Below are 16855 nucleotides of genomic sequence, written 5' to 3' on the forward strand. Positions count from 1 at the left end.
AGCTATATACTGAAATCATATATTTTCAAATTCACTAAATTTACATTCAAATGTTGTCACTCTTTACTAACCGCATAAATTTTATTCTGTATTTAACTATATTACGTAAAATTCTGCAAACTCCATGCCAGTTACATAAGCTAAACACAATGCATATAACCTATAATTTTTTTTGCATAAAATCTAATATATTTAAATTCTGAACTGTACAAGTTATATTCAGCATGGTGTTAAATATATATCCAAGCTCCTTCCTGGTACCACATCCAGCCCCATGAAAACTGTGCAAAACACTAACAGATAAAGCATAGTGTTCATTCCTGTTCAACACATTTGTTCAATTTACCTTGAATAATGCCAAAGGAGATGGATTAATATAATGAAAGTATACTAAAAATGGGAGGTGCAGACAATGTTTCTATGCCAATAAAAAATGTTCATATTATTGAGGATCAATTTTAAAAGATTTCTTCCCCTCCCACCTCCCCACAACTAAAATATACAGCATTGTTAATCCATGCCAGAGCAAATGTTTATTTGGAACAGAAGTGCCCAAATTGCAGCCTATGGTCACATACAGCTTCCACATCCATTTATACTTCTTCATTAGTCTATCTAGTTTGAAAATTTGTGGACCTGGAAGTTTGGAAAGAGCTGTTCTTAGTGCCTTTGTCTTTTTGGTGGATAAATCCCAACTTAGAAGGTCTGATCATTTAGTATCAGCAAACTGAGATAGGAGAAATTATGATGGAGAATAAAGAAATGACAGATGTTAAACAAATATTCTGTATCTGTCTTCACAGTAGATAACACAAAAAGCATACCAGAAATAGTGGGGAACTTGAAGTAATTAATATCAGTAGAGAAAAAGTATTAGAGAAACTAATGGGACTAAAAGCCGACAAATCCCTTGGACGTGATAGTGGATGCATTGGTTTCCTAGATTCTAGAACGGTCCCAGGGGAATGGAAGGTAGCAAATGTAACACCACTATTCTAAAGGAGGGAGAGAGAAAACATGGAATTACAGGCCAGTTAGCCTGACATCAGTTGTCGGAAAATGCTGGAATCTATTATTAAGGAAGTGGTAAGAGGGCACTTAGAAAATCATATGATTAGGCAGAGTCAACATGGTTTTATGAAAGGGAAATCATATTTGACAAATTTAGAGTTTTTTGAGGATGTAACTAGCAGGGTAGATAAAGGGGAAACAATAAATGTAGTATATTTGGATTTCCAAAAGGTGCCATGTAAAAGGCTGTTTCGCAAGATAAGGGCTCTTGGGGTTCGGGGTAATATATTGGCAAGGACAGATGATTACTTTCTGTCCGTTAATCAGAGTGTAGGGATAAACAAGTCATTTTCAGGTTGGCTGGCTGTAACTAGTGGGGTGTCGCAAGGATCCGTGCTTGGGCCTCAGCTATTCACAATCTATATTAATGACTTAAATGAAGGGACAGAGAGCAAGTTTGCCGATGATACAAAGCTAGGTGGCAAAGAAAGCTTGAGGAGGACACAAAGAGTCTGCAAAGGGATACAGACAGGTTAAGTGAATGGGCAAGAAGGTGGCAGATGGAGTATAATGTGGGGAAATGTGAGGATATTCATTTTGGTAGGAATAATAGAAAAACAGAATATTTTTTAAAACGGTGAGAAACTATTAAATGTTGGTTTTCGGAGAGATTTGGGCGTCCGCGCACAAGACAGACAGAAAGTTAGCATGCAATTACAGCAAGCAATTAAGGCGGCAAATGGCATGTTGGCCTTTATTGCAAGGGGGTTGGAGTACAAGAGTAAGGTCGTCTTGCTACAATTGTACAGGGATTTGGTGAGACCACACCTGGAGTACTGTGTACAGTTTTGGCCTGCTTATCAAAGGGAGGATATACATGCCTTGGAGGCAGTCCAACAACAGTTCACTAGATTGATCCCGGAGATGAGTGGGTTGTCCTATGGTGAGGGATGGAGTAAAATGGGCCTATATTCAATAGAGTTTAGAAGAATGAGAGGTGATCTCATTGAAACATGTAAGATTCTGAGGGGGCTTGTCAGGGTAGACACAGAGGTTGTTTCCCCTGGCTGGAGAGTCTAGATCTAGGGGGCATAATCTCAGGATAAGGGGTCGGCCAAGGAGAAGGAATTTCTTTACTCACAGGGTTGTGAATCTTTGGAATTCTCTACCTCAAAGAGCTGTGGATGCTGAGTCGTTGAGTATATTCAAGGCCGAGATAGATAGATTTTTGGACTCTAGGGGAATCAAGAGATATGGGGATTGGGCGGGAAAGTGGAGTTGAGTTCGAAGATCAGCCATGATTTGATTGAATGGCCTACTCCTGCTCCTATTTCTCATGTTCTTATGTAAATTAATGGGTACGTGGATTTAGACTTGATATGTGGCCTGCAACGTTCCCTGGTATGCATCTAAGCAGCCGATGAAGGTGAAAGCTTGGAAATCCCTGCTCTAGAAGGGCTCGGCCAAAAAAAGGAACAAGTCAACTTCTATTTTTAGACCATTTCATACTTTCTGTAAAGTACAGTCTAATTCTAGCTTGACAATTGTTCAGACAGGATGTTGTTCCGCACTTGCCAAATCCACTAATCGTTCATTTATTTAATAAGTTTTATTTCCATATTTGGTACAAGCAAAAGACAAGGCATATACCCCAAACTCACCCAAAAAGCACAGTAAATATGGACATTCAGACGTCAACACATTTCTCTATTCATCTTTTACTTAGTAATCAGTTTTTAAAAACCTGTGTAAAATGATTTTCCCTATAATGTAGCAATGGATTGGTGATGGAGAATGTGATATATTTGGTATTGGAAAATATACAATCTACACTGTTAGCTCTCAGAACTTGTACCTTAGTACCTCATTATTCCAATTCAATGCAGCACTAACTCAGCTATCAGTTGAAATATTAACTAATAAACACAAAATTCCTACCTGTAGAGGTCCAAGAAAGGTCAAAAGATTATATTTAGTAACTACGCAAAATTGGCCAACTGGTAAATCCTACCCGACAACCCTTACTCAAAAATATTCTGTTCAGAGCTGATTTGTTTGATGTGCAAAAGAACTGTTTTTTGTAATGTAATCCACTACTAAGAATGCATTTACATTACAGTTGTTGAGTCACTGCAAAAACAGATTCACTTTACACCGACACTGTCATTAGTGTAAATGCAATCAGAATCTGGAGTTGAAATCTGACCAGACGCTGGAGGGAAGCAGGTGAGACAAAGACAGGGTTTCACACAAGTCAGTTTAGTCCTCAACTGGACTTTTTTTCTTGAACATTGAAAAAAAAGATTACAATATTAATAATCCTTCCACAATTTAAAATGAAATATTCCTACAAACAGTTTGTTCCCCTCTCTACTGGCTGTCATTCCATTCCAGATTTCTTTCATCTTAACCTATTTCAGGGATGGGGGAGGGGGCGGGGGAACAAAAAAAGAGGCAGTGGAGAACAAATACCGAAATATCAGTATGTTTACCAAGTCTGGACAACAGAACAGCATACATACATCTCTCATGAAGATGGTCAATGGCAATCTTTAACTCATCACCACCTCACTTCACTTTACATTCTGAATCTTCCACCAGTAACAATGGAACGCCAGTGGGGCAATTCTGACTTTGGGCGATGGTGTAAAACGGGCGATATTGGATCAGCTGCCCTTATACATTCATGATGTGGAGATGCCGGTGATGGACTGGGGTGGACAAATGTAAGGAATCTTACAACACCAGGTTATAGTCCAACAGTTTTATTTGAAAATCACCAATCTCCAGACGCCATCCTACAACTCATCCGCTTCATCCTGGATCACAATGTCTTCACCTTCAATAACCAGTTCTTTACCCAAACACACGGAACAGCCATGGGGACCAAATTCGCACCCCAATACGCTAACATTTTCAAGCACAAGTTCGAGCACGACTTCTTCACTGCACAGGACCTCCAACCAACGCTATACACCAGATACAAAGACGACATTTTCTTCCTATGGACCCACGGCGAAGAATCACTGAAGAGACTACACGATAACATCAACAAGTTCCATCCCACCATCAAACGCACCATGGACTACTCCTCAGAATCGGTTTCTTTCTTGGACACACAAATCTCCATCAAAGACGGGCACCTCACTCTACCGCAAGCCCACGGACAACCTCACAATGCTCCACTTTGCCAGCTTCCACCCTAACCACGTCAAAGAGGCCATCCCCTATGGACAGGCCCTGCGAATACACAGGATCTGCTCAGATGAGGAGGAACGCGATGGACACCTACAGACGCTGAAAGACGCCCTCGTAAGAACGGGATATGACGCTCGACTCGTCGATCGACAGTTCCGACGGGCCACAGTGAAGAATCGCATAGACCTCCTCAGAAGACAAACATGGGACGCAACCAACAGAGTACCCTTCGTCGTCCAGTACTTCCCCCGGAGCGGAGAAACTACGCCATGTTCTCCGCAGCCTTCAACACGTCATCGATGACGACGAACACCTCGCTAAGGCCATCCCCACACCTCCACTACTCTCCTTCAAATAGCCACCCAACCTCAAACAGACCATCGTTCGCAGCAAATTACCCAGCTTTCAGGAGAACAGCGTCCACGACACCACACAACCCTGCCACGGTAACCTCTGCAAGACATGCCAGATCATCGACACAGATACCACCATCACACGAGAGGACACCACCCACCAGGTACATGGTTCATACTCCTGTGACTCGGCCAACGTTGTCGACCTCATACGTTGCAGGAAAGGATGCCCCGGAGCATGGTACATTGGCGAGACCATGCAGACACTGCGACAACGGATGAACGGACACCGCGCAACAATCGCCAGACAAGAGGGTTCCCTCCCAGTCGGGGAACACTTCAGCAGTCAAGGACATTCAGCCACTGATCTACGGGTAAGCGTTCTCCGAGGCGGCCTTCGAGACACACGACAACACAAAATCGTCGAGCAGAAATTGATAGCCAAGTTCCGCACCCATGAGGACAGCCTCAACCGGGATCTTGGGTTCATGTCACGCTACACGTAACCCCACCAGCGGGGAAAAAAGTTATCTGTTTTTAAATACAACTGGACATTCTCTCTCTCTCTGCCTTTCGGGTCTCTTTCTCTCTGTCTGTGTAATCTGACCCATTGTGTATTCAGTATACTGGGATGTAATGTTTTCCGTGGCTAACCTGTCTGAACACCAACGACACCTTTGATTGCTGTGATTGTCTCCCAGCCTAATATATGCTATGCGATTTTAAAACCCTTCACTCACTCACCTGACGAAGGAGGTAAGCTCCGAAAGCTTGTGATTTTCAAATAAAACTGTTGGACTATAACCTGGTGTTGTAAGATTCCTTACATTTATACATTCAGGCTTTTCATTTCCATTTAATGAAAACTGGCAGAGATGTGTAACTTGCAGCTGATCCATTTTACACTACCCCAAAAGTCAAAATTACCCCCCAATGCGACATTACAAGGCCCATCTACGACATATTCCATGAGATCTACTCCCAAACTGTCTGCTAAAAGGTCATAGGCTTCTAAGGTCTAAGCTTGAAAAAAAGGGTGTTGTTAGAGAGAGGAAGAACTCGTCAACAGTGCGATAATTATCATTTAAATATTATTCACTTCTTCCCCCACCGCCCCCCCCCCCTCCCCACTCACTCCATTCCAATGCCAAATCGCTATTCCCAACCATAAATTAAACAACTTGCAGTATAAAATTCCTTTAATGCAGAAAAAAACTCCTAAGGCACTTCACAGAAGCATAACCAGCCAAAAATCATCAGGAATGCCTGTTTTCAGCAGGCCAACTAGGAGAATTACAACATTCTGGGCCCCATTCATTAAGAACCAATGTAGCTACCAAACTTCTGTCAACTTTTCTCTCCTCCCTGTATTATAAATTGCTATGTCCACATTTGTAACTGGAAACTGCCTTTGTAAACTGGTCACATTGTAATTACACCCAACTGTGATGTCATTGCACCTCAGTTTTACATCTCCCAGTTCTATGCTCCAACCAACTGTTCTTCCGTTTCCCAAACTGCTGTAGGTTTTGCTATTTAACTAGTAACTAATTAACTATTAAAAAATATTTATAAAATTAAGAACAGAATGTATGACTTTAAAGTGGGGACTAAATTACATCTGCGTGCCCTGGTCCAATTATTCGCTGCTCTTTAGCCCTCCTTCATCTGAAGACTACACTTGGCCTTGACTTCCCACCTACAATGCCACAGGACATTGACTATTATTTTACAAAATACATGCCTAAAATATAGATCAAGATTCTCATACTCACACCATCAGGTCTAAATGAGATATTAGAATTATCGAAATTATAGTACAGTAGGAGGCAATTTAGCTCATCAAGCCTGTGTCAGTCTTTCTCTTTCACTGGAGTTATCCACTTAATCCCATTTCCCTGCACTTCGTCCATATAGCTTTAGATTCTTCCTTGTCAAATACTTATCCAATTCCCTTTAATATATTCTCCGCCTCACTAGTCACCACTTTAGTTCGGCACATATTTGCACCCCTTAGTTACGCCACTTTGTTGGGCAGGATTCAGATCTCCAGACTCGCATGAAAATCTTAATTACAAAAAAACACTTCATATGAGATAAGTGGCAAGATGAATTAAAAACAATCCAACATATTATAAAACTAATGATATTCAATAAATAAATGTTATATTCATGAACTTCAGCAGCTCCAGTAAATTATTTTCATCTTGCACACAACAATCTGTTTCACTAATTTGCCGGCACTTTTAATTTTAACTAAGATAAAAAAATGTTGGTACTCTGCCTCTCCCCACCTACCTAACCATGAAGGAAGCTGTCAACTAGCCAATTTTGGTGTATATGCACTCCACCCATGACTGTTTAAAAGTTGTTAGCACTTGAATTAAGTGCTGGCTAGTAGAACAGTAGATGCATTGGCTGTAAGGCCAGTTTGTTACTGTACCAGCTGATAACATCCTCCACAATCAGGCAGACAGGAAGAGGCACAGTTCTAGCACTTCACATACCTGGCTGATTAAAGTTTAAAGCGCTGGTGAGTAAAGAAACTAGCAAGGGAAGCCATTGCATGCATAGATTAGATTTCATGCAACCAGAGTCTCAATTTAAAAGCAGAAAATGTTCTTTGCCTAAGTCCAGAATCCCTACTCACCCAAGATGTACCATATGCATAAATTTCCTGTTTTGTAGCAATACTAGGCCATACAGACCACAAAGTCCCAGGTTGAATTGACAGTCATTATGAATTGGCTGATATCAGCCTGGACACCAGTTGGGATGCCACGATTGGCCTCAGCATCCCTGCTAAGGAAGGAAAGTCGGAGGAAAACAGCCAGAGCCCTTGCTCCTAATCTACATTTAAATGACTCCTGAATGTGCACATATGAATGTCAGAGAACGAAAGGATCATGTTTGATTTCAGTCTGTGCTGAGTTAGTGCATTTCAGCCGGAACAGTGATTTCGGCACTACCCTTTAACTTGGAACGGTGGCAAATAGAGTTAAGGTTTCCACTCCATATCACAAACCAGTTTAGTCCTGGTGGAAAGGGCATGTATAAATGCTACATTAGGACAGGTTTAGATTTGGGTTTAACTGTTGATGCTTCTGTGATTGAACAGCCTACCAACAAGTTAAGAATCTAATTTAATAGCCACTTCGACGAGATACAAGAGAGCTGCGCCTCATCAACAGTAATCAATGATGGATGGTAGGTGGAAGGAAGGACAATCGCATCAAAAGTAAATGTGGATGAGGGAGGCCATTCACTCCATCTAGCTCCTCGTTCCTTGTAACTAAAGAAGGTAAGGATACTATTAGATTAAAAGAAGCCTATAATGTTGCTAAAAAGAGTAGTAAGCCTGAGGATTGGGGATGTTTTAGAAACCAGCAAAGGATGACCAAAAAATTGATAGAGGGAGAAAATAGAATGAGAGTAAACTAGCAAGAAATATAAAAATGGATTGTAAGAGCTTCTACAAGTATGAAAAAAGGAAGAGAGAGTAGCAAAAGTAAACGTTGGTCCCGTAGAGGCTGAGACAGGAGAAATTATATGGGGAATAAGGAAATGGCAGAGACATTAAACAAATATTTTGTATCTACCTTCACAGTCGAAGACACAAAAAGCATACCAGAAATTGTGGGGAACCAAGGGGCTAATGAGAGTGAGGAACTTCAAATAATTAAGTATCGGTGGAGGGTAAGTACCAGAGAAACAAATGGGACTAAAAGCCAATAAATCCCCTGGACCTGATGGCCTACATCCTAGGGTTCTTAAAGAGGTGGCTGCAGAGATAGTGGATGGATCGGTTGTGATCGTCCAAAATTCCCTAGATTCTGAAACGGTCCCTGGGGAATGGAAGGTAGCAAACGTAACCCCGCTATTCAAGAAAGGAGACAGAAAAAAGGGAACTACAGACCAGTTAGCCTGACATCAGTTGTCAGGAAAATGCTGGAATCCATTATTAAGGAAGTGGTAACAGGACAACTTAGAAAATCATAATACGATTAAGGCAGAGGCAACATAGTCTTATGAAAGGGATATAGTTTTGACAAATTTATTAGAGTTTTTTTTAGGATGTAACTAGCAGGGTAGGTAAAGGGGAACCAGTGGATGTAGCATATTTGGATTTTCAAAAGGCATTCAATAAGGTGCCACATAAAAGGTTATTATACAAGATAAAGACTTATGGGGTTGGGGGTAATATATTAGCACGGATAGAGGATTGGTTAACGGACAGAAGACAGAGAGTAGGGATAAACAGGTCATTTTCAGGTTGGCAGGCTGTAACTTGCGGGGTGCCGCAAGGATCATTGCTTGGACCTCAGCTATTTACAATCTATATTAATGACTTAGATGAAGGGACTGAAGTTAATGTATCCAAGTTTTTTTTTAAAATTAGTTCATGGGATGTGGGCGTCGCTGGCGAGGCCGGCATTTACTGCCCATCCCTAATTGCCCTTGAGAAGGTGGTCGTGAGCCACCTTCTTGAACCGCTGCATTCCGTGTGGTGAAGGTTCTCTCAGTGCTGTGAGGAAGGGAGTTCCAGGATTTCGACCCAAGTTTGCTGATGATGCAAAACTAGGTGGGAAAGGAAGCTGTGAGGACAGAGATTATAGACAGATTAAGTGAGTGGGCAAGAAGGTGGCAGATGGTGTGTAATGTGGGGAAATGTGAGGTTATTCACTTTGGTAGGAAGAATAGAAAAACAGAATATTTTTTAAATGGTGAGAAATTATTAAATGTTGGTGTTGAGAGGTTTGGGTGTCCTTGTACAAGAAACACAAAACATTAGCATGCAGGTACAGCAGGCAATTAGGAAGGCAAATGGCATGTTGGCCTTTGTTGCAAGGGGGTTGGAGTACAAGAGTAAGGAAGTCTTACTGCAATTGTACAGGGACTTGGTGAGACCTCACCTGGAGTACCGTGTACAGTTCTGGTCTCCTTATCTAAGGAAAGATATACTTGCCTTGGAGACAGTGCAACAAAGGTTCACTAGATTCCTGGGATGAAAGGGTTGTCCTATGAGGAGAGACTGAGTAGAATGGGCCTATATTCACTAGAGTTCAGAAGAATGAGAGGTGATCTCATTGAAACATGTAAGATTCTGAGGGGGGTTGACAGGGTAGATGCAGAGAGATTGTTTCTCCTGGCTGGAGGGTCTAGAACTAGGGGGCATAGTTGCAGCCATTTAAGACTGAGACGAAGAGGAATTTCTTCACTCAGAGGGTTGTGAATCTTTGGAATTCTCTACCCCAGAGGTGGCTGTGAATGCTGTGTTGTTAAGTATATTCAAGGCTGAGATTGATAGATTTTTGGACCATAGGGGAATCAAGGGATTTGGGAATCGGGCAGGAAAGTGGAGGTGAGGTCGAAGATCAGCCATGATCTTATTGAATGGCAGAGCAGGCTCGAGGTGCCGTATGGCCTACTCCTGCTCCTATTTCTTATGTTCCGCAGAAACCTACGGTAGCAGCAACACAATTTTGAAATCTCTCGAATTAATTTGGAGATTTTAATCTTCATTACCTTACCCAGACGACCAATCCAGATACTAATTATGCTTGAATGAATTGTTTGCATGAACTGTTTATCATCAGCTGAAGTTACCTTTTAACAGTTTATGCCTATGTCTCCTTGCCCTGCAGCTGAAATTAATGTTTACCTTTTCTATTCTTAGTATCTCTCATTCACTCCCTTTCAAGGTTAATAACCAAAATTTTCCTAACCTATTCTCATACTCCCAACACCAGGAGCCTGCCTTGTGGCCCTTCTTTGTACTGCCTCCAGGGCTTGGTTGTTTCCCTCATGTCTCAGTGACTAGAACTCAACGCAGTACTTGAAAATACGGCCTGACCAGAATATTGTATAATTTCAACAGGGCAGCCTCACACTTGTACTGATTTGGCAATGTAGCTCAGCATTGTTAGCTGAATTGATTGCTGCTGCATTATGACTGGGCATGGTAAATGTTCAGTCGCTCACTCCCAGATTTCGTTCAATTTCACCTAAATAAGTCAAACACCACTGAGTAAGCCAATCTCACACTTACATCCAGATGTGTAATACCTCACACTTGTCTATTGAATTTCATCTGCCATAGCTCTGCCCACTTATAAACTTTGCTTGCGTCCTTCTGCAGTTAATTTGCTCCGCACCGACCCCCACAGCTTAGTATCACCTGGAAATTTGACCAAAAATTGTGTTATCTAAATCCAAGTTGTTTACATAGAATAGGAACAGCAAGGGTTTCAGCACCAATCTCTGGGGAACTCTACACAGTTCATTACCCAAGCCAGCATCACTCTCAACTATTACCCTTGCCTCCTCTCTTTCAGGTAATTCCTTATTCATACCTAGGTATTACCATGCCTTAAGCTTGCGTAACAGCCATCTATGCAGAACTATCAAGCGTTTCTGGAGGTTTAGATATGCTACATCATAGCACTTCCCATCGTCCACTTGGGAACCCACATCTTTTTATTTAAAAAAAAAGGTCAAGGACAAAAAGACAACATAACAAAGTCTATTTGAATTCAATATTTATCAACGGTTAAAAAGTAGTGCACGAGATATTTGTCATCACGAGATATTAGAACAGGATTTGGATCTTTATCATCTAAGGAATTCCTTGTTAGATGTGATGAGAAAACATTCAATCGCTGGAAATCTCAAATAAAAACAAAATACCGGAAATACGCAGCATGTCAATCAGCATCTGCCATTTTAACTAGGTTGACTGTCAGATGAAGGGTTCTCACAAAGAATCTAAACTTTAAAATATCTTATTGCTCAGAAATGTTGTTAAACCTTTGGAGATGTAATATGTTTATAATTTAGAGCCACTGTGTAATTTCTCAGTACCATAGCAGTAAGATGATTCCAGTTATCATTTATCCTGTCATCTTAAGGATATATCTGCTTTTGTACATACTCATCCGACACACAATGAAATCAGTCTTCAAATGACGTTTCCATACCATAGCTTTTTTAAACTTAAGCTGTGTTGGACGAACCAATTTTAAATGAAATTTCACAATTCATATACATTTGAAAGGCCCTGTAAATACACTAATTAACCTGCATAATGGTATTAAGAGTGGATAAAGCTACTTTATCCAAAAACATGAAAAGTGCTCCTTGCAAGGCCATCGCAAATACACAACCTTTCAAATGGATCTTACCAGGCATCTTTCAATATCTTATAATCAGGACCGACTTGATTTTAGTAATTAAAACTTTCATCGTTTAGTGGCCTAACACATTCTTTCCCATCATATGGTGCTGTCTTGGGATTTGTCACAGAATGTGGCCGACACTATCAACCCACATTTACTGTCCATCCTAGTTGCCCTAAGGTGGGCTATGTACCTTCGCCACAATGCATATCAACCTTATGTTATATGATGTAAACATCCCAAAGGAATGAATGCCACTAACCTACATTGATGTGGAGATGCCGGTGATGGACTGGGGTGTACAAATGTAAGGAATCTTACAACACCAGGTTATAGTCCAACAGTTTTATTTGAAAATCACAAGCTTTCGGAGGCTTTCTCCTTCGTCAGGTGACTGAAGATAAGACACAGAGTGCTGTAATTCCCTGCTAGTCATGCAATTCCTTAAATGTGATTTCAATCACAACCATTTCATTGAATGACATAATAAAACTCTGATCCAAATAACCCCACAGGAATTATGTTTACAAATTAACAAGTTGTTTTGTTTTAAAAATGCACACAATACCCAATTTCTACGTTTGGATGAAAACCCATACCTTGTAACTGACTCCAACCAAAGAAACCAATTATTTGTGTCACCTGTGGAGTCTATGAATTGCACAGATGCAATTCATAGCTTCACATCCAAGATCATAAAAATAAGTGTTTTAAAGAAACTGTTCAAAACATGGTAAAGTATGACACTGCCATCAGTAAACTGTAAACAATTTTACAACACCAAGTTATAGTCTAGCAATTTTATTTTAAATTCACAAGCTTTCGGAGACTTCCTCCTTCCTCAGGTAAATGTTCAGGAGCTCCTCGAAGCCTACGCATTTATACATATAGAACAATACATGGTGTTTACAGAATGCCCCTGCAACTGCCCGTTGCCAAGGCAATCACCGTGTTCAGACAGAGAGGTGTCACCTGCAGAACCCCCGAATACACATTCAACAAAAAAACAAACAGGAAAAAAAACAGAGAGGCAGAAACATCCGGAAGGCAGAGAAAGCCAGCAAATGACCCATTATATTAAAAACAGATAACATTTGTTCGCTGGTGGGGTAACGTGTAGCGTGACATGAACCCAAGATCCCGGTTGAGGCCGTCCTCATGGGTGCGGAACTTGGCTATCAATTTCTGCTCGACGATTTTGCGTTGTCGTGTGTCTCGAAGGCCGCCTTGGAGTACGCTTACCCGAAGGTCGGTGGATGAATGTCCATGACTGCTGAAGTGTTCCCCGACTGGGAGGGAACCCTCCTGTTTGGCGATTGTTGCGCGGTGTCCGTTCATCCGTTGTCGCAGCGTCTGCATGGTCTCGCCAATGTACCATGCTCTGGGGCATCCTTTCCTGCAACGTATGAGGTAGACAACGTTGGCCGAGTCACAGGAGTATGAACCATGCACCTGGTGGGTGGTGTCCTCTCGTGTGATGGTGGTATCTGTGTCGATGATCTGGCATGTCTTGCAGAGGTTACCGTGGCAGGGTTGTGTGGTGTCGTGGACGCTGTTCTCTTGAAAGCTAGGTAATTTGCTGCGAACGATGGTCTGTTTGAGGTTGGGTGGCTGTTTAAAGGCGAGTAGTGGAGGTGTGGGGATGGCCATAGCGAGGTGTTTGTCCTCATTGATGACATGTTGAAGGCTGCGGAGAACATGGCGTAGTTTCTCCGCTCCGGGGAAGTACTGGACGACAAAGGGTACTCTGTTGGTTGCGTCCCGTGTTAGTCTCCTGAGGAGGTCTATGCGATTTTTTGCTGTGGCCCGTCGGAACTGTCGATCGATGAGTCGAGCGTCATATCCCGTTCTTACTAGGGCGTCTTTCAGCGTCTGTAGGTGTCCATCGCGTTCCTCCTCGTCTGAGCAGACCCTGTGTATTCGCAGGGCCTGTCCATTAGGGATGGCCTCTTTGACGTGGTTAGGGTGGAAGCTGGAAAAGTGGAGCATCGTGAGGTTGTCCGTGGGCTTGCGGTAGAGTGAGGTGCTGAGCACCTCAGCACCTCACTCTACCGCAAGCCCACGGACAACCTCACGATGCTCCACTTTTCCAGCTTCCACCCTAACCACGTCAAAGAGGCCATCCCCTATGGACAGGCCCTGCGAATACACAGGGTCTGCTCAGACGAGGAGGAACGCGATGGACACCTACAGACGCTGAAAGACGCCCTAGTAAGAACGGGATATGACGCTCGACTCATCGATCGACAGTTCCGACGGGCCACAGCAAAAAATCGCATAGACCTCCTCAGGAGACTAACACGGGACGCAACCAACAGAGTACCCTTTGTCGTCCAGTACTTCCCCGGAGCGGAGAAACTACGCCATGTTCTCCGCAGCCTTCAACATGTCATCAATGAGGACAAACACCTCGCTATGGCCATCCCCACACCTCCACTACTCGCCTTTAAACAGCCACCCAACCTCAAACAGACCATCGTTCGCAGCAAATTACCTAGCTTTCAAGAGAACAGCGTCCACGACACCACACAACCCTGCCACGGTAACCTCTGCAAGACATGCCAGATCATCGACACAGATACCACCATCACACGAGAGGACACCACCCACCAGGTGCATGGTTCATACTCCTGTGACTCGGCCAACGTTGTCTACCTCATACGTTGCAGGAAAGGATGCCCCAGAGCATGGTACATTGGCGAGACCATGCAGACGCTGCGACAACGGATGAACGGACACCGCGCAACAATCGCCAAACAGGAGGGTTCCCTCCCAGTCGGGGAACACTTCAGCAGTCATGGACATTCATCCACCGACCTTCGGGTAAGCGTACTCCAAGGCGGCCTTCGAGACACACGACAACGCAAAATCGTCGAGCAGAAATTGATAGCCAAGTTCCGCACCCATGAGGACGGCCTCAACCGGGATCTTGGGTTCATGTCACGCTACACGTTACCCCACCAGCGAGCAAATGTTATCTGTTTTTAATATAATGGGTCATTTGCTGGCTTTCTCTGCCTTCCGGATGTTTCTGCCTCTCTGTTTTTTTTCCTGTTTGTTTTTTTGTTGAATGTGTATTCGGGGGTTCTGCAGGTGACACCTCTCTGTCTGAACACGGTGATTGCCTTGGCAACGGGCAGTTGCAGGGGCATTCTGTAAACACCATGTATTGTTCTATATGTATAAATGCGTAGGCTTCGAGGAGCTCCTGAACATTTACCTGAGGAAGGAGGAAGTCTCCGAAAGCTTGTGAATTTAAAATAAAATTGCTGGACTATAACTTGGTGTTGTAAAATTGTTTACAATTGTCAACCCCAGTCCATCACCGGCATCTCCACATCAGTAAACTGATCACCACCACCACAAAGTGGACCTGAATTTACAAATGGCACCAGTCAAGAATTTATTTATTTAATAACCCCCGATTTCTGAATTAAACACAACATATCCCTGCATTTATGATTAAAGACTTACTATGTCTGCACAAAAAAAAGTTCCACCATGGGCTGCAATATGAAGGAACTTAAAAAGGAAGCAAAATGGATCCTGGAAACCAAACATACGTAGGATTTTCAAAATGCAACCTACGAACAAAAAGAAAACGGTACTAGTGCTGTAATCCAGATGGTGATGGTGGGAGGACCACCACGAAGGGGGATATGAGGGTTTATTTACAACACTGGTGGTTCCTGATCTCCCGTCGTCGGTATTACAGCGCAAAATCCAGCAAACATAAAAAAGACCCCCGCCCAATTCTGCATCGCCCTCCTCACAGTCGAAACCCTCTTGAATAAAGCCGGTTTGCAGCTTCTTGCCCCAGGGCCAATCGGACCCAGCTATTGTTCCCCAAAACACTCGCTGCTCCTTGAAACATACATGGAGCCTCGGACACCGCCGTTACCTGCACCGTTAGATTTTAATTTAACGGTAAACGCGAACACGCGTCGCTTCAATCGGCGAGCCGGCGCTGCGTTTTATTTTGTGTGCAAAAAGAAAGACGCCCTTTTCAGCCGAGGCTCCATTTCCCCCGCGCCCCGTTCCCCGTTCCCCCCCAACCCCAACCCCTCATTAAAAGGGCCGCTCCGACCCGGGGAGGGGAAGTGAGAGAGACCGACCGACGACCGACCCACCTGCCTGCACCGTATCTGTCAAATCGTAGTTAACGGCTGGGAACTCCTTCAGTTTTCGGCCGCTGAGGTTGAGAATCCCCGAATGGACGGCCTCCTCTAAGACCCTCTCGAGGCTGCGGTTGAGCAGTGCGGGCGGAGCGACGGTCCTCGAGTGCCAGTGCTGGGAGTGCTGATGCCCACCCAAATTCGCCGCCATTTCTCTCCCAATTGTGTTAACGGCCTCTCGGGCAGCCGCCACTGCGCACGCGCGGCAAATCAACGCGCACCCATGGGGCGGGGCGGGGAGGGGAGGGAGGGGGGGAGGGGAGCGCTGATCACGTGATAGAGACGCTGGAACCGGCTCAGGTGGGCGTTCGTGCTCACGTGATGCCAACCAACCGTTTGACGGTCACCTGTTCCTTCAGGTCAGAGCCGCCAGCATGAGGGCAATGGCCGTGGATCTCCCAATCTGGGAGGGCTGGTGTTTCAGGGGGTGGTGGAATATCTCTAGCTTGTTCGTCTGTGTTACACTGAAGTTATATCACAACTACCTTCATTTTGTAAGGCACCTTTACTAGTAAAACGTCCCTTCAGAGGAGCATAAAAAGACAAAATTCGACACCTGGCTAAATGAAGAAAGACATTGGGGCTCGATTTTCGAGTGAAGTAGCTGGTGCGTTGGGGGCTCCGAAATCCCGAGTGGGTTTGGGCCCCGGTTCCAACTCTCAGACTTCTGGGTTCCCCACTGACTCGTCTGGGTGCGCACGCGTGACTCCCGAATGCAGAAGTCTCACCAGCAATTGAATCCGGCGGGATAATAGTTAAGAGATTTATTTAGATACTTGAAGTACTTAATTTTGTCCACATTAAGGCAGGGATCCGATTTTTAAACATCCGCAGCGTGTTTCCCGTGCTCTGGGAAACACCCCATGTTCTGCCAGACGTGTTTCAGCCAGCAGCTAGTTGGACATTAAAATGCTTGTTTGACAGTTGGGTAGAAAAGGTGAGT

At 43.6% G+C, this 16855-nt stretch overlaps 1 protein-coding gene across 1 annotated transcript in view; it reads right to left on the reverse strand.

Annotated features, from left to right (window-relative positions):
- Positions 1-16090, reverse strand: part of lrch2 (leucine-rich repeats and calponin homology (CH) domain containing 2) — a 144893-nt gene extending 128803 nt beyond the window's left edge. Inside the window, exon 1 of the mRNA XM_067996862.1 lies at positions 15868-16090. Within this exon, the coding sequence (XP_067852963.1) occupies positions 15868-16063 (196 nt within the window). The 5' untranslated portion in view covers positions 16064-16090. The remainder of the gene's footprint in view (positions 1-15867) is intronic.
- Positions 16091-16855: the final 765 nt, after the last annotated feature.

Source organism: Heptranchias perlo, chromosome 15 (assembly GCF_035084215.1).
Source record: "Heptranchias perlo isolate sHepPer1 chromosome 15, sHepPer1.hap1, whole genome shotgun sequence".
NCBI lineage: Eukaryota > Metazoa > Chordata > Chondrichthyes > Hexanchiformes > Hexanchidae > Heptranchias > Heptranchias perlo.